At 42.6% G+C, this 23,950-nt stretch overlaps 1 protein-coding gene across 1 annotated transcript in view; it reads left to right on the top strand.

Annotated features, from left to right (window-relative positions):
• Nucleotides 1-23,950, top strand: part of CHCHD6 (coiled-coil-helix-coiled-coil-helix domain containing 6) — a 227,308-nt gene that overhangs the window by 110,099 nt on the left and 93,259 nt on the right. Inside the window, exon 6 of the mRNA XM_030207627.1 lies at nucleotides 15,043-15,113. Within this exon, the coding sequence (XP_030063487.1) occupies nucleotides 15,043-15,113 (71 nt within the window). The remainder of the gene's footprint in view (nucleotides 1-15,042; nucleotides 15,114-23,950) is intronic.

Raw genomic sequence — 23,950 nt, 5'->3', positions numbered from 1 at the left:
ATACATCCCATCTGTAATGGCTGCATCTGCTTGATGACAAGGAAGGGAAAATTAGGTTCTTACCGTGGTAATTTTCTTTCCTTTAGTAATAGCAGATGCAGCCATGATCCCTCCCTGTCTGATGCTATCTGCTGTAAATCTATTTCAGGTTCTGTTCGTGTTTCCTGGAGATTCCGTCCTTGGGAGAAAGTCGGAAAACAGTCTTCAGGATTCTTGTTCAATTAAAGGAGGATGACTTAATTCCCTCCAGTTTCATGTTTTGGAGGATGAGTTTATTCCCTCTGGGAGGATGTTTCATTCCCTCCATTCTGAGTTAATGCCCTTTGTTGAAGGGCCATCGTTCGCTGTGAGGAAAGCTTATGTTATTCACATTGCGGTTTGCCATACTGCTTTGGAAGCTTCAAATACTGCAGTGGAGCAAGCTGGTATGAGGCACTGAAAAAAGTGTGCTCTCTATCTCCCTCTGCTGGTTGATGGACACAACCCATCTGTAATGGCTGCATCTGCTATGACTAAAGGAAAGAAAATTATCACGGTAAGAACCTAATTTTCCCTTACCACATCCTCCGGCAACAAGTTCCAGAGCTTAACTATTTGTTGAGTAAAAAAAAATATTTCCTCCTATTGAAAAAGTATTTCTTTTTGAACAGTAAAAAATTGATTCACTTCTGCTGTTCTACACAACTCAGGGTTTTGTAGACCTCAATCATATCCCCCCTCAGCCGTCTCTTTTCCAAGCTGAACAGCCCTTACATCTTTAGCCTTTCCTCATACAGGAGGAGTTCCAACCCCTTTATCATTCTGGTTGCTGTTCTTTGAACGTTTTCTAATTCTGCTGTATCTTTTTTGAGATATGGTGACCAGAGCTGAACGCAGTTCTCAAGGTGAGGTTGCACCATGGAGCGATACGGAGACATTATAGTATTCTTGGTCTTATTTACCATACCTTTCCTAATAATTTCTGGCATCCTGTTTACTTTTTTGGCCATCGACAAATGCCAGTGACACTTAGATCTTTGTACTACTGCTAATCAGTTCTGTAGAGCTACTAGACATACGCAGCACTGTACACATTATATACAGGTACTTTCTCTGTCCCTAGAGGGCTCACAATCTAAGTTTTTGTACCTGGGGCAAAGGAGGGTTAAGTGACTTGCTCAAGGTCACAAGGAGCTGCCAGGCTTCAAAGTCTACTGCACTAGCCATTACGCTATTCCTCCACTCTTGGGTGCTGATTCCTAAGGTGGACCCTAGCATCAGGTGACTATGATTTGGGTTGTTCTTCCCAGTGTGCATCACTTTGCATTTGTCCATATTAATTTTCATCTGCCATTTGGATGCTCAGTCTTCCAATTTCCTAAGGTCTCTATGTAATTTTTCACAGTCTGACTTTGTTCTGTTCCAGTCTTCCTGAATCCAAAGTGACCCTTGCAGAAAAAAGATAAGACAACCGTTCCAATGGCATTGCTTTGTCTTTGTGGGGAATAGAATTTCTTAACATGTCACTCTTTTCTGTTTGTTTACTATGATGTCACTTGTAATAGAGGCACGAGTGATTATGGGCAGAAACACTTCGTCCACTTTTTTTTTAGATTTAATTATTTAAATTTTCCAATATATCACCACTTAAAGTGAATATGCAATCGGCATTATTTAACATTAGGAAACAAAAATGATAAGTATATATCTTTACAGCCCATTTGTCCACAAGTTGAAGAAATTTGATTCCAAGATTAAGGAAATTAAAAAAAGAAATACAAAAATTAATAATCAATAGATGCTTCCTCTGGTTCAGACCCCAGCCTGCTAAATTAGGGAAGGTTTACTATATTCACATCAACTCTTGCATCAATAAACTCTTTCAACTGTTTTGGATCTACAAACTGAAAATGTTTACCCTCAAGCATCACATTACAAAAACAAGGAAATCGCAAAACAAAATTTGCTCCCAATGCCACCACCCTGGGGCGAAGTTCCAAAAAGGCCCTTCGTCTCATCTGTGTAGGCTGTGAGAGATCTGGAAAGATACGGACCTTTGAGCCCAAAAACAGATTTTCTAAGTGTCTCAACGAAAGCCGTAGTACGGCATTCCTATCAGGCTCCAACGCAAAAGTGGCAAGCAGAGTTAACCTCTGAGTAACTATTTCTAATGAGCTTTCTAGGAATGAGGTAAGATTCATTCCCTCCCCTATTACGGGGGGGGGGGGGGGGGGTTCCCACCTCCACCTCCACCTCCACCTCCACTCCAGTACTCCCGATGTAATAAGCCCGTGTAATGGGAGGGAGTGAGTCCTTGTCCATTCCCAGGATGTCCACCAAATATTTTTTGACCCTCTCCAAAGGAGAAATTGACACTTCGTCCACTTTTGAGAGCTGAGAATAAATGTTAGCCGCTTCTATTTAAATTTAATTCAAAGAAAAACAACCTGAGTGTGCAGTTTTATGCAATTACATCATATTAGCTAAGATGATCACACCTTGCATTTGTTACAGAGCTATATTAGGAGGAAAATATAACTAGAAAATACAGAGATTTTACAGGCTGGCAGTACATTTATTTGTGTACTTGCATCGTTTTGGCATCCTGCCATATGAAAAAAGAAAAGGCTTAAAGCAGGGCCAACATAACCACTTGGAGGACCAGGCATCTGCCTAGGGTGGCAGACCTTTGGGGGGGGGGGGTGGTGGCCACATCACCAGTTTGCAAGATAGCAGCAGAAAAAGTAGTACTTTAAGGCAGCTGTCAGTGGCAGTGCAGTGGGTGGGTCTTTCAGTTTCGCCCATATGCCTACTTAAGGTTGCTTTATACCATCCCCTCTGCCAAGCAGTTTGTGTCGGTGGGGTGGGACCCAGCAAGTGAAGTGTGTGTGCGTGCGGAGCTCAAAGGACAACTGACGAACTAGGTTATAGTTTGCAGCAGCAGCCTTGGGTGGATTGTGAGGATGGAGGTAGGGTGGCAGCCACAAGGGAGGAAAATTAGGGACACGCACACACGTTATCTTGACTTTGAAAAGTAGTCCAGTGATAGGATTGCACACTTCCACCTGACCAGGTCAAAAAGTAAATAAACATTCAAATTCTGTTTATGGATCTGAGATTTGTTTGTTAAACCCCTCCCCCCCCCCAAAAAAAAACCCCAAAGCCGAAAAAATCCATTTAAGTCTGTAATTATCACAGCCATCCATATGCAAAGACATTCTTTAGAATTTTTCAGCCTCCTGCCATGATGATCACCAGATTTTGTTTTTGAAAGCGCTGCAGACAGCAAAGAGATGTGAACTATATCCGGCCCACGCAGATACCTGTTCTTTTCCACAGATCCTTTGCAGTGGCATGATTCTTCATTTAAAACAAGCTCTGTGGCACTTTACATAGTATTAACAAAATTAATAATTGTTACGGGTAACTTGTATGCTTCAAAAGAAATGTCCAGATTTAATATAGTAACTTATTAGATGAAGGCAGAAAAAGACCAATTTGCCCTATCAGTCTGTCCATTTCTGTCTACGTTGGTAAGGAGATATCCCATCTGCTGGATATAGAAGTTTCATGTAGTGTATTTGCTGCTTATTCAACTCGATTTTTGTTGTGTTCTTCTTTCGTTCTCTATTATCCTGTGTACACTAGTATACAAATTTCCATACTGCCTCTTCTTTCTCCAGATCTCCACCCCTAACAAAGCATTATTATAATCTAAACAGCTACTAAAACTAGAAAAGGTGCTTGATCAAACATCTGGTTCTCTAAATCCATTTGACTGCCACCAACCTGCCATCATTAACTCAGTTGCTTTCTACATAGTAACGTAGTAAATGACGGTAGATCTAAAGACCTGAATGGTCCATTGAGTCTGACCAATAGCCACACTCACCATTAAGTCATGACCAAACCAACAATGAATGTGATATAAAATACTTGATCATTGTCTCTCTTTGGCATTTCTGGGACATAGACCTTGAGGCCGCCCCACCTTGTCCTTAAGTTTCCAACTACTGAAGTTACCATTGAAGCCCACTCCAGCCCATCCAAATTCGTCTTGTGAACTGCGCTACACAGACCGTAAAAGTCTGCCTGGCACTGTCCTCACGTTCCAAATTACTGGAGTTTGTCGAAGCCTTCTCCAGCCCATCCTAAACTGGATTGTCATATACGTGACCCAAACTGTAAAAGCCTGCCCAACACCGGCCTCAGTTCTTCACAGGCAGAGTCACCATCTAAAGCGCCACTCAACATGCAAACAGACGTGCAACCATTTTTGTTTTGTTTTTTAATAACATTCATTTTCTAATTAGAGATCCTTTGTGTTCATCCCACACCTTTTTGAATTCCGTCACCATTAGTTGCCCGCTGATATCAACTCGGTGACCCTGTGGACTTCAGTGTCACTAAATTCTGCTACCTCTGTCTCCTCAGGGTCCTTATCACCTTTTTGGACAGTACCTGTACAGCACCAACTCGCCTACTTTGACCCAGCTGGTTTCAGTGGACTTTGTATCCTGTTGGTTCCAAGCTAGCTGTCTCCCGGCCCGTAGTATCTCTAGATCGTGCTTCTTTTATCTACTTTTTCTCCTTATTACCTTTTCCTTTTTGTTTCCTCTTTGGAAACCGTGAAGGTTGCAAACTCTGTGTCTGTTCTGTGTGCTTGAATAACTGTCACATTATTGGTTTCTACCATTGCTGAACCTTTTTCTCTTGAATTTCATATCATGACTCCTGGTCTCCCAAAATTCTTTTTCTGTGGAAAACTTTCCCTTTCTTTATTTTATTGAAGCTTGTTCAGTTTTTGAATGTTCACATATAATAGTTTTCCTGTTCACAGTAGTGAGCAGCTATTAAATTGCTTCTGGAAAGAACAAAGATTTGCTGCCTGGCACAAAATGCCAGATCATTTCTGACCATCAAACTCAAGCACAGTACAAGAAGCAAAACAGAGAAATAACATCAGACATTCATAGCTTGTGAGTTGAGAAAGAAAGGGGCCAGTGAAAATCTGATCAGAAAAGCACTTTGAAAGCCATAATGAAGCTTAATTGTGTTAGTTTGAAAAAAAGGGTTATCAATTTAGTAGGTATTTTCATGCCTCTCTAGTGGTTGGAAAGATGGAAAATTCATGGGGTCGAAATCTTTCTTATTAGCTGTTGCTTTTATGTAATTTTGCTTTCATTTGTGAAATGCACACAGACCTTGACGTTTCCTTTTTCTATAGACTCAGCTTGAAAGCTTCTTCATCCTGTTTTGAATGCTTTGCTAACAGACTAGTTAAGAAGAAACTCTAGAACATCTGCTGGTTAGGGCTTTTTTTTGCTGTTAGTTGGAGGAGTTCTGTTTTGAGGACCAGGCTGAAATATTTTGAGGTGCATCTTCAGCTAAGAAGCTGGTTGGTGTAAGTACTGCTGAGGTTATAGGCAGAAGCATAGAGTAGATTTCACTCGATCTCCAATTTGTGTTTTTAATTGTTTGATATTTATGTATTTAATAGACTCCTGAGGCAGGCCGTAAAAGCCAAAACCCGGCCCATTTCGAGTCATTTTAGAGCACATCCACCATTTTTTTGCTTCTGGTTATCTCTGCTGTTTTGCCTTGCCGTCTCATTGTGTGGAGATTGGTTCTTCTTTTGTTTGTGACCTGCATTCTGAACCTCCACGTTCCATTTGAAAATCCTTTACTTTCCTGTATTATTTGGATTCCTTTATCTTTGAAACATTGGTGCGATGTCTGTTTAACTGGCCGGGATTGTGACCTTAACACATTATGAACTTACTAAGGGCTAGATTTACTAAAAGTTGCTACCGTGTTAGCAAGCGCTAACACCATTATCCTTAATTTTACCACAGATCCCATTTTATGCGATGGAACATAGTTATTAATAATGCACATGAATGGCCTTCGCTCATGCCAGCGCAGTGGCACATATTAATAAAGCTAATACCAAGTTTTCTGTCGTAATAAAAGTAGACGTTGGTATGTCAGTATACATCAAAACCTGTGCTTGGATGTGTGAGGCATGAACTAAAGCCGTGTTTTGAAAAATTCTTTTTAATCAAATATCTAGTATCTTACTGTGTTTATAAAATGACCATGTTAAGCATTTTCCCTGGCTACATGGAAAATGTAAGCGCCTGTATACATATAGATGTGTGTGTTATGGGAAAGTGTTGTCATAGCAGACGGTACCTGTGGATATTCGCTCCTGTTTTTTCTTTTTTCCAATCCAAAACAAAGTGTGATGGCATCTCCTCTGATCTGACCCCATCACGAGAACACGTGTGCTACAGTTGAGGGTAAAAGGACATGTTGACATATGGTATGCCCACATATGCCCATGTACACGATGGCCAGTTGCAGACAGCTGGTTTAGGCCGGATGGTGTTTTAGAAGCAGAAATTGCTATGCCGATCAACCTCCCGGTATGCCATTTTGACAAGGGTCATTGCAGTCCGTCTGATTCTCATACTGTCTCTCCAGTGCTTCCATCATGGAACTGGCTGAAGGTCTTTGCTCTGGCAGTGTCCTTTCAAACCTCTAGGATCTGGTTAAACTGGAGGAAAAACCACACACATTTGTCCAGCCCAATTCTGTGCTCTTACAGAGCAAATCCCCTCTCCCCATTCCTGTGTCGAGCTGTTTGTTTTGTATTCTTGAGTACCTACCTTCCATTTCTCATTATAGCTGCCACTTTACATGTCTCTACAGTAACATTGCTCTACGTTTTGGCTGCATTTACAGATTCAGCTTTATGACCAGGCCAAAGAAACAGCCTTTGAGAGCTCGACACTTATCCTCCCATTTGTGAATATTTACTAAAAGCTTGCAGCATTGAGAAGTGAATACACTGCAGTGCACCTGCTTTCAAAACATTACTAGGGAAATTGATTGGTAATGTGATGAACTCAAGGAACATTTATACTAGAGTAAATAAAATGAACCAGATGTCGAGTGCTTTCTTTAGCGTGTACCACGGCAAGTACTAGGACGACTAATGTGTACAGTGGATCGCAGCAAATTACAAAGCTTGCTGCCGTGTAAATAGAAACGACTTACTTTTTAAAAATTTTTGTCTTAGGAAAAAACAAATTCTTTTGCTTTGCACATTTTGTTCTTTTGTGCCAACACTTGAGTAAGTGCTTTGATTGATGTGTTTTCCTGGATGGATTAGTCTATTGTGCTGGAATTAACATAATGGTGGTCCAGCCTTGTGGTTTGCATGCGCAGTGTTGTGGTGATGTTAGAGAGCAGGTTGTTTTGTTTTTTTACCCAACCTATTGAAAATGCCTCAGGTTATGCCGCGTCCGAGTAAATGGAAGCGACGTTTCAGCCATTGTACTGTGACTTTCTTCATGGTATGTTGTGAAGTCTGTAGTTTGTCTTCATATACAGTGTATTTTCATACCCGATTGGCTGAGGTTTGACGTGGGTAGTTTTCTCAGGAAGGAAGATTTTGGTAGGAAAGTCCGTTGGTCACAATTTTAAATTCTGGTGGGAATGAGGGAGGAAGTTCGTTGGGACATTTCTGTCCACCTTCAAACATCGTTCTTTAGGAAACAGGTAGGTCCTTAACGCATGCTGGAAGTGCTATAACTCTCATATCTGACACAGCTGTGGTACTTCTGTGTTGATGTGTTGTGCTGATGCTAATGCATACAGCACAGAGAGGAGAAATCTTGTTACTATGTAAGTTTGGAGTAACTCAAAATCAATTTCAACTTTTTGACAGTTCAGAATTGTAATTGGTGTGGCTGGAAGTAGGAACTGTAACCATTATTTTACATAAAATCACTTTTAACTCTACCAAAGATTGAACGAAGCCAAGTACAGGTAAATTAATAATTTCTTTCTTTTTGGAGGGCTTAGCCCTCTCATTAGACCCATATGGAGAACTTTTCCAGTAGTGCATTATTATGAATATAAACCAGCGCACTCCAGCTGGAAGAAGTAACACATCTGCAGTCTGTATCCTTGGCTCATCATTGTTGCCTTTTGATGTGCTCCATAATACTGCCATGGGTCTGATCTTCTCTGGGAAAACCTGACAATTTGTATGACAGCTTGTCCACAAATCTACAGGCTTGCTGTCAAGATGATGATCTCTGAATACCAGATGTTTTTCAAAATCAGTTCTTGCAATGTCGCTGGGGCATTGAGGGGTAGCTCGCTGTTCTTTGTACAGCTGGAAAAATGTCCCCAATTCCTTCTGGAGGGAGACATCTCGTTAACACATGGTGCCTAGTTCTGTGCCCTGGCCATGTACCTTACATGATGTACTAAGTACTACTGGGTAAACACATTATACAATTTTCTCCAAAAAGGAAAAGAAGTACAGGCCAATCTCTTTAGACTGCTTTCTTTAACATCTCTAATTCTGAGACGGTGACTATGACTTGCTGCGTAGGGAATGGGGCGTAGTTGTTTCCTGTTGAACAGGAGATTCTGATTGAAGTTTCGTGTCTGTTGGCATTTGCCTTGTATCAGTGTGTTATGGGTGTGATGAGTTCAGGTCTTAGGGGTGGGGGGGGGGGGGCAGTAGTGTGGCTTTGATGCTCAGGAGTACTGAAGAGTTCAGATGTCCTCACCAAGTCTTTAACTCTTGTTACGAAAACATTCCTTCCCCGTATGCAGCTCAGGAGTGCAGCAGACACTGAGTAGGGACCGTGCTAATTGAGAAACCTTCCTATCTGCTATCATGAGCCCAATCTGTGCTGTGCTGTTTTCTCTGTAACTGCAGTATAGCGTACTAAAGAGACTGTAGATCAAAGGATTTGGGCTTTGCTGTGAGAGACACCTGCATATATTAAAATTCTAACCGAGCACTGTAAAAGCCCAGCGATGTCCCTGGCTATAAAGGTCTGTGGGAAGGTGCATTTTGTGGCAGAATCCTCTTTCCGGATGCTGAATTTTAACTTCCTGGCAGTCTGCATTGTTTTTCATTCATTAACTTCTCCCAGTACCCAGAATGGAAGAACCAGGAGCTCGGGCTTCAAATCTTGCTTCTCTCACCATCACTTCTTATGACCCTGGCCAAATTAGGTACAAACCTTAGATTGTAAGCCCTCATGGGGTAGGGAAATAACAAACATATGCACCTTGGTCTCTGCTTTACAAAGGTAAGGCATTAAATCTCTAGATTTATTCTTTAGTTCAGTCTATCCCCAACCCTTCTTGTCCTTTAACTTCTCCTTTTGCAACATCCATCCCCCCCCTCCCCCCCATGCAAATCCATCCTATTGGAATTCCAGTTCTGTTGCTTAAAGCAAACTCCTCACTTTTAAAATCTTTTTTTAATAGCCAGCAGTTCATTCTGAACAATTCCTGAATGTGGACACCAAGCGCATATGAAAAGCTGGTGGACTAGAGAGTAAAATCTTGATCTTGCCCATCCTAGTCATGTATCTTTGTACATATACCTGAATTGGAAACATTAGTGTAATCTCAGCCCTAGGGTAAAGTCAATCTGGGTCTGTTAAGCATGAGGGAGGCCGGGGCCATAATTCAGTTTATAATTCAGGATACAGGCTGGGGCCGGAGTAGTCCCCAGTAGACCGGAGGGGTTCTCACCAGTGTCTATAAGAATAAATAATCCACACCAAACTCGCAGGTATCAATCAAACAAATGTTCACTGAACAGTTCAATATAGTTTGAAATTCCCAGGAACACTCATACCAGCTTCATTTGCAGCAATGGTGTTTTTTTCTCACCAGCACTTCCGCAGATGTTTAGACAGCACGACAGCAAATCTCTTTGGCTGGTGGGGCTTGAGTATCCCTACCAGTCACAGTTTTGGAGGGGCCTGAGCCCAAACTGGGAGCAGACCCTTGAGGCATATATTTGCATATATTAGAGACTCAGAGTGTGGCCATCTGGCTCATACATGTTCACTGGGGCTATCCTGAAAACTAGCCCTGATAGGAGTAGCCTAGTGGTTAGTGCAGCGGACTTTGATTCTGGGGAACTGAGATCGATCCCCACTGCAGCTCCTTGTGACTCTGGGCAAGTCACTTAACCCTCCATTGCCCCTGGTACAAAATAAGTACCTGAATATATGTAAACCGCTTTGAATGTAGTTGCAAAAATCTCAGAAAGGCGGTATATCAAGTCCCATTTCCCCTTCCTTATTTGAGATTCTACATGGCATGTTGAGATTCTGTTGCTACTATTTGAGATTCTACATGGAACATTGCTAGTGGAGGAGTAGCCTAGTGGTTAGTGCTGTGGACTTTGATCCCGGGGAACTGAGTTCAATTTCCACTGCAGCTCCTTGTGACTCTGGGCAAGTCACTTAACCCTCCATTGCCCCTGGTACAAAATAAGTACCTGAATATATGTAAACCGCTTTGAATGTAGTTGCAAAAACCTCAGAAAGGTGGTATCCCACTTCCCTTCCCCCTTTCCCTTATGACATCACAATATCAGAAGTGAGCCAAGTATCGGGCAATCAAGCCATTGTGACATCACTGATGAGGTTGGCTCTTATTGGTGGAATGAGTGGAGGAGTAGCCTAGTGGTTAGTGCAGCGGACTTTGATCCTGGGGAACTGAGTTTGATTCCCACTGCAGCTCCTTGTGACTCTGGGCAAGTCACTTACCCCTCCATTGCCCCAGGTACAAAATAAGTACCTGTATATATGTAAACTGCTTTGAATGTAGTTGCAGAATACCACAGAAAGGCGGTATATCAAGTCCCATTTCCCTTTCCCTTCACAAATAATTTATTTATCCATGACAATATCAGACAATTATTAACTGTTTAATGGTGAGCAAAAATCTAGTTTCATTGTATTTATTTGATGTTCTTCTTAGTCACTTTGAAATCTTTGATAAAGGGGGGAAAAAAACTGCCCAAAGCAATGAACGATATAAGCCAGGTATCTTGGAACAAGCACACCAGGCATTACAAAATTTCATTGAGCAAAGTGGGAAAGGTCAGGATGTGGAGAGGATATGATATGACTCGTATGTTTCTCAGTTCCTCACTCTTACCTCCTCCTTCAACCTCCAACTCAGCTCCTCCACCCCTACTCACAGATCTGGCCACTGTCTTGATCTCGTCCTCTCTTCTACTTGCTCACCCTCCAATTTCTGTGCATCAGCTCTTCCTTTCTCTGACCATCACCTAATCACATTCACACTTCAGCACCCTCCCCCTCATTCTCGCCCAACACTAAATACTACTTCCAGAAATCTCCAGGCTGTTGACCCCCTCACCTTATCCTCTAGTATCTCTGATCTCCTCCCTTCCATCATGTCCTCCGAATCTGTTGACAAAGCTGTCTCCACTTACAATGCCACTCTCTCCTCCGCTCTAGACACCCTTGCACCGTCCATCTCCTGTCCCACAAGACATACCAATCCCCAGCCCTGGCTGACCCCTTGCACCCGATACCTTCGCTCCTGTGCCCGTTCGGCTGAACGCCTCTGGAGGAAATCTTGCACCCATACTGATTTCATTCACTTCAAATTCATGCTATCCTCCTTCCAATCCTCCCTATTCCTTGCCAAACAGGACTATTACACCCAATTGACTAATTCCCTCAGCTCTAATCCTCGTCGTCTCTTCGCCACCCTCAACTCCCTCCTCAAAGTGCCCTCTGCTCCCACCCCCCCCTCTCTCTCCTCAATCTCTGGCCGACTACTTCCGTGACAAGGTCCAGAAGATCAACCTCGAATTCACCACCAAACCTTCTCCTCCTCTTCTTCCTATAACCCACTCTCTCAACCAACCAATCCAGGCCTCCTTCTCCTCTTTTCCTGATATCACCGAAGAGGAAACCGCCCATCTCCTCTCCTCCTCGAAATCCACCACCTGTTCCTCAGACCCCATCTCCACCAACCTACTTAGCACCATCGCTCCTACTATCACCCCCACCATCTGTCATATCCTCAACCTCTCTCTCTCCACTGCAACTGTCCCGGGTACCTTCAAGCATGCTGTGGTCACACCACTCCTCAAAAAACCATCTCTTGACCCTACCTGTCCCTCCAACTACCGCCCCATTTTCCTCCTACCCTTCCTCTCCAAGATACTTGAACGTGCCGTTCACAGCCGCTGCATTGACTTTCTCTCCTCTCATACCATTCTCGATCCGCTTCAATCCGGATTTCGCTCCCTACACTCGACAGAAACGGCACTATCTAAAGTCTGCAATGACCTGTTCCTCGCCAGATCCAAAGGTCACTACTCCATCCTCATCCTCCTCGACCTATCCGCCGCTTTTGACACTGTCAATCACAACCTACTTCTTGACACACTGTCCTCCTTTGGGTTCCAGGGCTCTGTCCTCTCCTGGTTCTCCTCTTATCTCTCCCATCGTACTTTCAGAGTACACTCTCATGGTTCGTCCTCCTCTCCTATCCCACTCTCTGTTGGAGTTCCTCAGGGATCTGTCCTTGGGCCCCTCCTTTTTTCAATCTACACCTCTTCCTTAGGCTCCCTGATCTCATCTCATGGTTTCCACTATCATCTTTATGTTGATGACACCCAGCTGTATCTTTCCACACCAGACATCACTGCGGAAACCCAGGCCAAAGTATCGGCCTGCTTATCCGACATTGCTGCCTGGATGTCCAACCGCCACCTGAAACTGAACATGGCCAAGACTGAACTTATTGTTTTCCCACCCAAACCCTCTTCTCCTCTTCCTTCACTCTCTATCTCAGTTGATAACACCCTCATCATCCCCGTCTCATCTGCCCGCAACCTCGGTGTCATCTTCGACTCCTCCCTCTCCTTCTCTGCGCATATCCAGCAGATAGCCAAGACCTGTCGCTTCTTCCTCTACAACATTAGCAAAATTCGCCCCTTCCTCTCCGAGCACACCACCCGAACTCTCATCCACTCTCTCATTACCTCTCGCCTTGACTACTGCAACCTACTCCTCACCGGCCTCCCACTTAGCCACCTATCCCACTTTCAGTCCATCCAGAACTCTGCCGCACGTCTCATCTTCCACCTTGACCAATATACTCATATCACCCCTCTCCTCAAGTCACTTCACTGGCTTCCGATCAGATACCGCATACAGTTCAAGCTTCTCCTACTAACCTACAAATGCACTCGATCTGCAGCCCCTCCTTACCTCTCTACCCTCATCTCCCCTTACGTCCCTACCCTTAACCTCCGCTCTCAAGACAAATCCCTCCTTTCAGTACCCTTCTCTACCACTGCCAACTCTAGGCTCCGCCCTTTCTGCCTCGCCTCACCCCATGCTTGGAACAAACTCCCTGAGCCCATACGCCAGGCCCCCTCCCTACCCATCTTCAAATCATTGCTCAAAGCCCACCTCTTCAATGTCGCTTTCGGCACCTAATCACAACACCTCTACTCAGGAAATCTAGACTACCCCAACTTGACATTTCGACTTTAGATTGTAAGCTCTTCTGAGCAGGGACCGTCCTTAGTTATTAATTTGTACAGCGCTGCGTAACCCTAGTAGCGCTCTAGAAATATTAAGTAGTAGTAGTAGTATATGATGCCTTAAAACAGTACATTGATCGTAGTGATCATATCTGCTACTTTGGTTATGGGAGTGGAGGAGTGGCCTAGTGGTTAGAGCACCGGTCTTGAAATCCAGAGGTGGCCGTTCAAATCCCAGTGCTGCTCCTTGTGATCTTGGGCAAGTCACTTAACCCTCCATTGCCTCAGGCACAAACCTAGATTGTGAGCTCTCCAAGGACAGTGAGATACCCAGTGTATCTGAATGTAACTCACCTTGAGCTACTACTGATAAAGGTGTGAGCAAAATCCAAATAAATAAATAAATATGCATATTCCACATGAGGATGGGTGCTGGTGGCTGTTGTATTGCTTTGGAGAAAAGTTTTTCTTTGCTTCTCATTATTTGTGAAGATCGGTTGATACAACACCGGCACTTGCAAAAGTCAACTGGAAGGCCCACAGATGGCATTTTCTGAGGCTTTTGGATAGCCAGTGGTTGAGTTTCATAAGAGATGTTTTCAGTGGAAAGGTGGCATGGCGCAAGCAGGAGAAAGAATGCAAGATACTGCGATATATGAAACACTGGTATAAGACAGGCTCAGTAGAAAATTTGCCTTTAGTTTTCTATCAAAAAACAAAATGTGGAGGGGCTTGTAGTGGTATTGTATGTGCTCTAAGAGCAGGGAAAAAGACTGCTTAAGACTGTAAGTTTAAAAATACTCCATTGATAACCTTGCTGTATCTGGATTGCATTTCCTTTGTATGGAGTACTTTCTGTCTCTCAGACTTGTTTTAAAGTTCACCAGGATGTGAGCGATCTCTCATGCTATACTTGTAGCTGCTTCAAAATCCATGTAAACATTTTTTTTTGTGATACTCGGTGTTAATAATTCATTGTTAATATGAAGGACATGTTTGAAGGTCAGCAGAGGAAAACGGTGGAAAATTGCCTCCCCTCTGAATCTAATGCACTTGCATTTCCAGAGCTCCTCTGCTGTTAGAATCATGAGTTTAAGATGAATACGTCCAATCACCAGAAATCCCTAAAAAAAATAAAAGCTCCAACATTTGTGAAGCATAGAAATGATTATATAGCTGACAAAAAGTGTGGGTGGTACCATTGGTACGTGTGATTGGCTAAAAAGAACTCATCAGAGGATATTATGTGATTCTTCTGACTTATTAATTTTAATGAATATTACAGAAAACCGATGGGCTTAATCCATATTTTTCAACTGTATGAGTGTGTATAATGTTTGTGTAGAGACTTTTCATGCCAAAATATATCCTGATTTGCTTATTTTTTAGTTCCCTGGCAAACTAATCACCCTGTGCTGAAAGATAACAAGAATGAATGAGGTCTTATGCGTTATAGCACTCTGTATACCTTCTACTTTAAGAATAAGTGTCTAAAATAGATATCCAGGCCTCTCTGCATGGGGTATCAATTAAGAAGCAAATGTAATTTTTCATCCTGGATTTGCAGACGTAAGCTGTATCACAGCAGTGTACTGTTTACCGTGTGAAATATGAGTGTTGTTTGCTGTGCTAGACAGTGGACATAACACACAAGACATAAACCCTAGTGATGAGCGATGTTTGTTTCATTTCAGAATGCTGAGATCTACAAGCTTGCGTCGGAGCAGTTCCACACCGCTGCCACAAATGCTGAGTTACGCATCAAGTAAGAAGGCTTTTCTAACGCTTGGGCATTTTTATTTCACAGGATGTTAAATTCAGTAAAGATCTGCTTGACTGGTGAGCTGTATGTGAGCCGTTCAGCAAACTAGGGGAAAATCTTGCTTTACTACCTTTTGTATTAACCAAGTGAAAGTAGCAGAGAGGCTGTTCTAAATGTCACTGGTTGCATCATGCAGTTTTCTATAATGTTTCAGTAGAGAGAGACGGCCAAGAATAACCCTCAAGGTTTGCCCATGAGTTTGCAAAATGCAGGGAGTGCACAAGCACTTTAGGGAAGAGTTGGGGAGCATGTAGATGTGGTAGGGAATGGAAGGAGTACATGGGCATGTCTGGGGCCCCCGCCCCACAGCAGCATGTAGCTTTCCATGTATTACTTAAGCCATTAGCCATTTCAAGATCTACCATGCTATCTCTGCTTGCGCTGGTTGCATCTCCCTGTAGTTGCTTGGTATATCAATGCAAATTTAATGTTGAGAGCAAACAACTTCGAACAAATGGGGGAGAATGCTTTGTGCTGCGCCGCCACCCCTGCGGAGTAATCTTGGAAGCACAAAATTTTCTGGTTGTCATATTTCAATGTTTTCCCCGCTCGGAGTGCTTGTAATATATCTTGTTTCTGAGCAAAGTTCAGAAACCTTAAAATAATCACCCTAGGTCTATGGTGTGCCTGAGCCCTCGGTCCCAGTCTGTGAGCTCTTTCAATACGCAAGGGGCCATTACCTTCTGGAAGTTGCAGCTCCTTAGAAATCCACTGTTCCAGAAAACCAGGTAAGTTTTTATCCGCTACCGCTTCTGGCAGATCTACCAGCCTCAAGTTGTTCCTGCGGGACCTATTTTCTAGGTCCTCCACTTTGGCCTCTAGATCCGCTACTCTCTTCTGTAGTGCGCTCTGTTCTTCCTCTTCCACTGTGACCCTATCTTCCACCACTGCTGTTCGAGTCTGGAAGGCCACACAGTCTTTTGAAAGTTCTTCCATTTGGGCGTGCAATCGCTCCAATTTAGTATCTATAGGAGCTAATCGCCTCTCCAGCAGATCTTCCAGGACTACAGTCATTTCTGAGTTAATCTCCGCAATCCACGTTGAGGAAAATGTAGGGGCAGCTGGGCTCGAAGGCGCCGCCATTTTATCCTCCACCGTTTAGCCTCGCGTTTTTTCCTTGTGTGCTGCTCTCGCCGCCATAGTCTCGTTGCTGCTTTAAAACTGATCCAGCTCTCTCCAGGTAACAAAATCTAGGGTTTGTAAAGATTTAGTGCGCAGCAAAGGTTGCGGGAGTTGCTTGGGGGCCCGGAGAGACTGAAACTAGTGTCTTCCCCTGAGCATAGTGTCACGTGATCCCTCCCCCTATAGTTGCTTTCCAGTACAGGATATGCCACTTGGAGATCAGTTCCACTCCTGTGACAAGAGGAGGGATGAATTAGATAATGGCAGTATATTTGTCCCATTCAGTTGTTCTGGCACAGGTCTCCCCTGCTGGCCGTGAGAGGTACAGCCTTAGTTCCTTAGGTCCTTCAGTTCACAGGAATATTAAAATACACCGTGAACGTTCCTGTTAAAAAGAGGGCCAGTTCATGTTCTCAAGTTATTTTACAACATTTCATTAGTCACCTCACCCAAAAGGTTTAAGGCAAGGTGCAAAAAAAAAAAAAAAAGATGCTCTATATAGAAGACATTGTGTCCTCTATAGAACATTTTTAATGAGAGGATAACCGTGGCCACATCTCCAGCAACAAATTTACAACTGTGCTCTAAGAGTACATTTTATATCTTCTACTAGTTGTGTATTCTCTGTTCTTCATTTATGCGTATTCTCCCTTCGTATTTCTTCTAGTTTTATTTATTTATTTAGTGGTTGAATGTTTTCTTTGTGCTTCAGGTATGTCATTTCTCTTATGGTTGTATAAGTTGCTTATTTTGTTGTATATTTTTTTGTGTGAACCAAAAAAAATGTTTAATTAGTTGTAAATAAAAAAAGAAAAGAAGGAAGTCTATTACTAGTTAATTTCACAGCGTGTTCCCCTAGTTCTGTTTGAAAGGATAAACGAGCATTCCGTATTATTTCACACCACTCATGATTTTATAAACCTCTATCAAATCCCTCTTTGCCCATCCTTGGTCATTACTGATTTGGCAGATGTAGGGATTACCACTTGTTATTTCCTTCAAAAAATCAACAAGGAATGAAGTGTCTTATTTGGTTACCGAGTGATCCAAATTGGCCACTGTTGAAGCCATGTCACTCGTCTCTCTGGTCCTCTCTTCAGACCCAGCATGGCACTTCTTTTGTCTGATGATGGTCTCCTTTATATTTTTGTAACAGATCCAGCATCCCAAATATTTAACCATTTATGTGGCACATGAAATTTGCATGATAGAGATAACAGAGACTAGGATGAGCCTATGGGATAATGAGTACAAAACTTCTTTAATATTTAAAAATGGAGTGATACCATAATTATATTCTAAAAGAGAGGTCACAGGAGTAGCCTAGTGGTTTGTGCAGCAACCTGAGAACCAGGGGAACTGGGTTCAATTCCCATTGCAGCTCCTTGTGACTGGCCAAGTCACTTAACCCTCCATTGCTCCAGGTACAAAATAAGTACCTGTGTATAATATGTAAGCCACTTCAGTTGTAACCACAGAAAGACGGTACATCAAATTCTATCCCCATTCCTCTTCCATTTCCCTTACAATAGCTCGGACTCAATTGGCTTCTAATAATCGAAATCCACACAGGAGAGAGAAGGGATCTGTACAGATTATACAGGAAGGTGCTGAGTATGAACTGTTGCACTCACACTGCAAATGGTTTTATGGATCTTTACAGTTATCTTGAAGATACAACCCAGGGAAATGACTGCAAAATATGAAAAGCACATTTTTAAGAAAGATTAAACATGTCCCTTTGGGATCCATCTCAGAAGAAGCCATGGGAAGGAAATGACTAAGGCTGTGCTAAGGAAGTAACATCTTTAATTGACTTACATTTGGAGCTGTAGGATAATTACAACAATCTATCCACAGTCGAGGAATCCCAATTAAGAGACCCCAGCATATGGAACCTGTACGTGACATACAGCTCTGTAAGGTTTTTTTGGTAATGAAACTCAAGCTATGAAATGGAAACACCACCCTGTATGTCGAGAATTACCATGGAAAGCACTGGAGCATTGTCAGAAAACAAGTTATTTTGCAATGTAGTAAGAAATCATCTTACTGTTAATTGCTGTTTAAAACTAGAAGTTGTGAAAAGTTCAGTCGAGTGAGTCAGTTGGCTGAATATATCAAAATTGCCTGAAAGAATTAATGAGGTAGGTTTCTGAATCGGAAGTAATAGAGTGGTTTTGTGTGTTGTTTCAAGGCTCATGAGTTGCGACTCCTGTTTGCACTTTGACCGGTTACCTTCATCTTTCTTACTTGCGGTAAAATCTGTAACGGCTTAAAATTTTCTCTGAGATTGCGTGATTGGAGACAGTGGCGGCTTCAGGTGGTACTCTTGTGAGGTGGCATCACCTGCCCTTCCCTCCCTAACCCTTTTCCCCGAAACTACCTTTTTCTTTTTTTTTTTGTTTCTCAAAGGAAGGCAGTTGCAGCGACTCTCATTGGCTGCCCTGCTGCCAGCTGTGGCCCCTTCTCTCTACTGTGGGTTGCCCGCCTCTGAGGATACAGGAAATTACATCAGAGAGGTGGGCCACCCGCAGTAGAAAGAAGCAGCCTGGACAGGCAGCAGGACAGCCAATGGGAGTCGCTTCCGCTGCCTTCTTTTAAAAAAAGAAGAAAATAATAGAGAAAGTAATTTCAGGGAAGGAGGTTGGGGGAGGGGCGACAGCGGAGGAGCCAGGGTGGCAGCTTATTTTCTGTCTTAAACAACAGATTGTCTTGGGCCATCCCTGCTTGGAGACCTCATCCATCCAAGCCTGGGCTGCATGTGCAGGGCATTTCTACAGCTAGTAGCCTGGTAGGATCCTAATCTCTATAGAACGTAGGTGTGAGCACTTAAAATGCCAGCCCTAGAGCTGGTGTAAATGCTTGTGCCAAGATGTCATTGATAGACACGTAGCTTGCACTATTCCTTTTTTTATTTTAACATATTTTTATTATATAATCTCAAACACATTGAGACAATGAAATACATAACATTTACATAATCAATAAATCAAGGAAAATAAAACAGATATCAACTTTGTCCACCAGAAAAGAAATTTGATTCCAAGATGTTAGAAAACCTAACAGGAAATAAAAGAAAACTTGCTTCTGCCACCTCTTAGGTCAACCTCCAGCCTGCTATTCAGGGAGGACATACAACATTAACTTCCAACCTTGCATCTAGAAGATCAGTAAGCTGTTTAGGGTCCATGAATTGATATTGTTTACCCTCCAGCACTATGTTACAAATACAGGGAAAACGCAATATAAAGTTTGCTCCCACGGCCACAGCTCTGGGGCGCAGGGCTAAAAAGGCCCTGCGCCTTACCTGCGTCTGCCTAGAGAGATCAGGAAAAATTCTAACTTTTGAACCCATAAACAGTTTATCTAAATGTCTTAATGAAAGTCTTAAGACAGCATTCCGATCTGGCTCCAAAACAAAGGTGACCAGCATAGTTGTCCTCTGGGTAATAAGTTCCAATGAGTTTTCCAGGAAAGAGGTAAGGTTCATAACTTCTCCCACTACCGGTAAGGGGGGCTCTCCATCCCTCCCCTTAAGGCTCCAGATGTATTGAGCTCGTGTGATAGGAGGTAATGATTCCTTATCCATCCCCAGAATCTCACTCATATATTTTTTAACCATGTCGACAGAAGAAATTAGTGGAGACTTGGGGAAATTGAGGAACCTTAGATTGAGTCTTCTAACCTGGTTTTCCAGGTATTCCAAGCGTTTATTAAGGAAATTATTATCTTTAACTAAGGCTGCTTCCAAAGTCCCCATTTCTTGTATCTTAGAGTCCAAATTTCCTATCTTAGACTGTTGTGCAGTCTCTTGTGCTTGGATCAGAACGGCTTGAGAAATAACTTTGATATCATTAGCATTTCATGAATCATGGCCTGCATGGAGGAATGAGTGCTGTAGACCATGTCCCACAGTGACTCTAATGTCACAACGGCAGGTTTAATTATACCACTTGCCAATGGAGGGGAGAGAGATAAGATCTCCCGGCGGGATAACTTAGAAACAATTTCTTGTAGCAATACCTTTGAGGCCTGCGAGGCCGTAGAGAAATGTTCCAGAGTCCCGTTCAAATTCGCAGAAGACCTCCCCTCAAGCAGCGCTGGTTGCACTACTCCGGTGTCCGTTGCTGCTTGGGCTGCTGCGAAAATCTCACTCCCCGGCTGGCGTGGTGCCGTGCGTTCCACAGGGCTCAAGGAAGCCCCGTCTCCGCTCTCTATCGACGTCAAAGCGTCGAGAGTTGCAGAAGGAGTTGAAGCACTAAGAGGTCTCGGTTGTTTCGTCGGAAACTGTAATGTTGTTTGTTTCATCGCTGGAAGGGCTCCAGGAGTTGAGGGGAACTCCTTCACCTTTCCCCTCCGCTTTCCCATCGCGTCGGACAGGTCCGGGAACGCGAATGATTCAAAATTAAAATTCAGAGCCTCGTCAGGAGCAACCCCGGGTGCGTCTGGTCACAGCGCCATCTTGGAATCAGGACCTAGCTTGCACTATTCCAAGTTACGCATGGAAGTCTGAGTCCTGCTTTTACTCTGCTTAAGCTTCACATGTGCGTACACCACCTCTTACAAATAACACGCTTGTAAGTTAAGCGGGTATTTACAGAATAGCGCTTAGGCAGGATTTTAGCATTTACTTGCATATGTGCGCACAGCCATTATTCTAAGCTATTGCAAACACATGCATGATATGAATTATGTTATGGAATGGCCTTAAACAGGTGCTATGGATTTTATTCTGTTTCGTTAGTCTTTATCCCCCAAATTCTGTGCCCAGTTTGCTTTCGCAGTTTAATTGAATAACAAGCCAGTTAGTACCAATAATTAGACATTAACAATCAATTGGCGTTAATTGGCAACAAATTAGAATGTAGATACAACATCTTCCTAGTTGGGATTCTATAAAGACGTGTGTGTAAAGTTTCCGTAAAGAGGGGATGGGGAATGCGATGGCGTTCTAGAATGCGTCCAGTGTTGCAGAATATGGTGGTTCTGTGTCTAATTTAGGCACAAGGAATTACATCAGGTTTCAGTCGGTGTAAAATCTTGCACCCAAAATTGGGCGTGGATCCCGGCGCAAAGCCCAACTCAGGGTGCCGTTTATAGAATAACACTTAACGTTCGTTTTTTTCAGCATCCAAATTTGAGCACCATTTACAGAATCTAGTCCTATATGTTTTACATATTTCACATTTATTTATTTAACCAAATTTATAACCCGCCCATTCAGCCGTCTGAGCGCGGGGTACAAGAAAACAAACATATCAATTAAAAACACACATTTCTTCAAATCCCCCTCCCCACAGGAAAAGAAAACCCTGATTAAGAAACTCCAAATGCCTGACCAAACAAGAATGCTTTCAACTGCTTTCGAAAAGAAGCGAATGAACTAACTTGTCACAGGGGCAGAGGAAGAGCATTCCACAAACCAAGGAGCAGCCTCCATAAAAACCTGAGAACGGAAGGAACAACCAGCAAGGCCTGATCCTGAGATCGAAGCATCCGAACAGGGCAATAAGAACAAAATCTCAGCATCAATTCATGCTGGGTTTCAACGCCTTAAACACAAGCGCCAAGATGTTAAACTTAATACGTTGCTCAATAGGCAACCAATGCAATTCCCGTGATGAAACCTGCGTGTCCCCAACAATAAATGAGCCGCAGATGTGAGATTTATAAGTGGATTTAATAAGTGAGCAAAAAAAGTTCCCAAGCTAGAATGTTTGTCTGTATATGTGTGGCACCTCCTGCATTTGCTTCACAAAACCAGACCACCTCGGTTCTTGCTCTGTGGAGCATGGAGGATATACCCTGTTTTGTGATCTGTGGTGAGATAAATGGTTTTAGTATTTCCTGTTTTTCACTGCCTCTCTTTTGATTCTGTGTTCCTATTAGAAACTCTGTCTGTCTGTCTTGTAGCACGATAGAAACAAGTAGTACTAGCGAGGGTTTTTTCATTGTTTGCGCCAGCACTGGAGGATGTATTTTTAAACATTGAGCTCTCTTTGAGCCACTGCAGTCCTGTGAGTTGAACTACCTGATGTGGAATGTCTTTGGAGGTGATCTTTTCAGTACGTAGAAGTGAGCACCGTGCTGGAGACACCCTCATGCCTTATACAAAGGTTTGGGTGGTTCTTAGTCCATATCCTATGTTCCTGTCTCAGGCGGTATCAGATTTCCACCTTATCAAGTTAATCATCCTTCCAAAATTGTATCTCAGGCCTCATGTCTAAGATGGTGAACGTGCTTTGCACAGCTTGGATTGTGGATGTTCCGTCGGCTTCTATTTGGAATGGACTAAAGGACTTAGAAATTATTTAATTTATTTGAGAAGTACTTATACCACTTTACATACTTTGTTAGAGGAAAGCATAGTGGTTTGTAATTATAAAAATGGAAAAAGTTTCAATTTTCTAAGTAGAAGAAAAAGGAACATGATAAAAATAGGCTAATTAATCTGGGCACCTTTGGCCAGCATCTCATGTTTCCCCAAAGACTTGAGAAATAGGTAGGTTTACAAGATAACCTTAAAGGGTAAACGCTTAGCTTCATTGTGTAACGTGTAAGGAAGTGAATTCCACTCCATAGGACCAGAACTGAAGTGGCAGAGGTCATCTTGTATCAACACGCTACATGGAGAGAGGTGGAATAGATAAATAATTTAAATACTGAGTACAAATAGGGACGTGGGAGTAAAAAGGAATGAAGAGATCTGCCAAATTGGTGGGAACACCTGTGAAAAAGGCTTTATGTAGCTGAAATAAAATATTATAGCAAATCCAGGATGAAATCAGGAGCCAGTGAAGGTTCTTTAAAGCAGGGGTGATATGATCAAACCTGTTTGTGTTTGTTAGTAAACGGGCAGCCATATTCTGTACAAGTTGTCATTTTGGAGTAGTATTTGTCTAACCTTTAGTATACGGAGTTACAAAGACAAGTATTTTCAAGATTCTCTAAGGAGAAATAAGATTTGCTTACTGATGGAATTTGGGAATCAAAGGACAAAGAGTCAAATCTACAACCCAAAATTTTAATACAGTTGGAAAGAGGAATATGAATATAATTAATCTGCGGTTGAATATCAAGAGGAGAACATTGAGAAATCCACATTGGCCAGAAATGTGATGGATTTGGTTTCACGCCATGAGAAATTAGCCAGGTGACAATTGAATTAAGTACTGAATTTAAGGCAATAATTCCACCCATCTCCAATAACTGCCATAGCCAATGCATGTTGTTGAATTGACCAGCAGACTACAACTCTTTCACTTCTGCTCAAACAGACTTGAACCTAAAAGGGCATGTCAAGGCTCAGAAGGTCAGAGCCATGGTGGCATCAGTAGCCCACCCGAGTTCAGCTTCCATGGAGGATTTCCAAAAAAACTAAAACACAGACTTGTTCCACACATTCACTTCCTTTCTATCACAACAGTAGGTTTGGTCAAGGTTCTGGAGAATATGTTTGATATTTAAAATCCAATTCCTTTCCTTTAGACCTATTTTTATTTCCAGATTGCTTTTTTAAAAAAATAATCTTGTTGCCAAGAAGAAACATGTTTGCTGTTGCCTGTTGGCACTCTTTTTCCATTTTCTTCTTTTTGTTAAACACAAGTTGTAGCTAAGGATCCTCATGTTTGGGTGTGCAGACTACATATCCTGCT

The sequence above is a fragment of the Microcaecilia unicolor genome, chromosome 6, assembly GCF_901765095.1.
Source record: "Microcaecilia unicolor chromosome 6, aMicUni1.1, whole genome shotgun sequence".
Taxonomy (NCBI): domain Eukaryota; kingdom Metazoa; phylum Chordata; class Amphibia; order Gymnophiona; family Siphonopidae; genus Microcaecilia; species Microcaecilia unicolor.
Note: the sequence above shows the minus strand (reverse complement) of the source record. Positions and strands in the feature narration are given on the sequence as shown.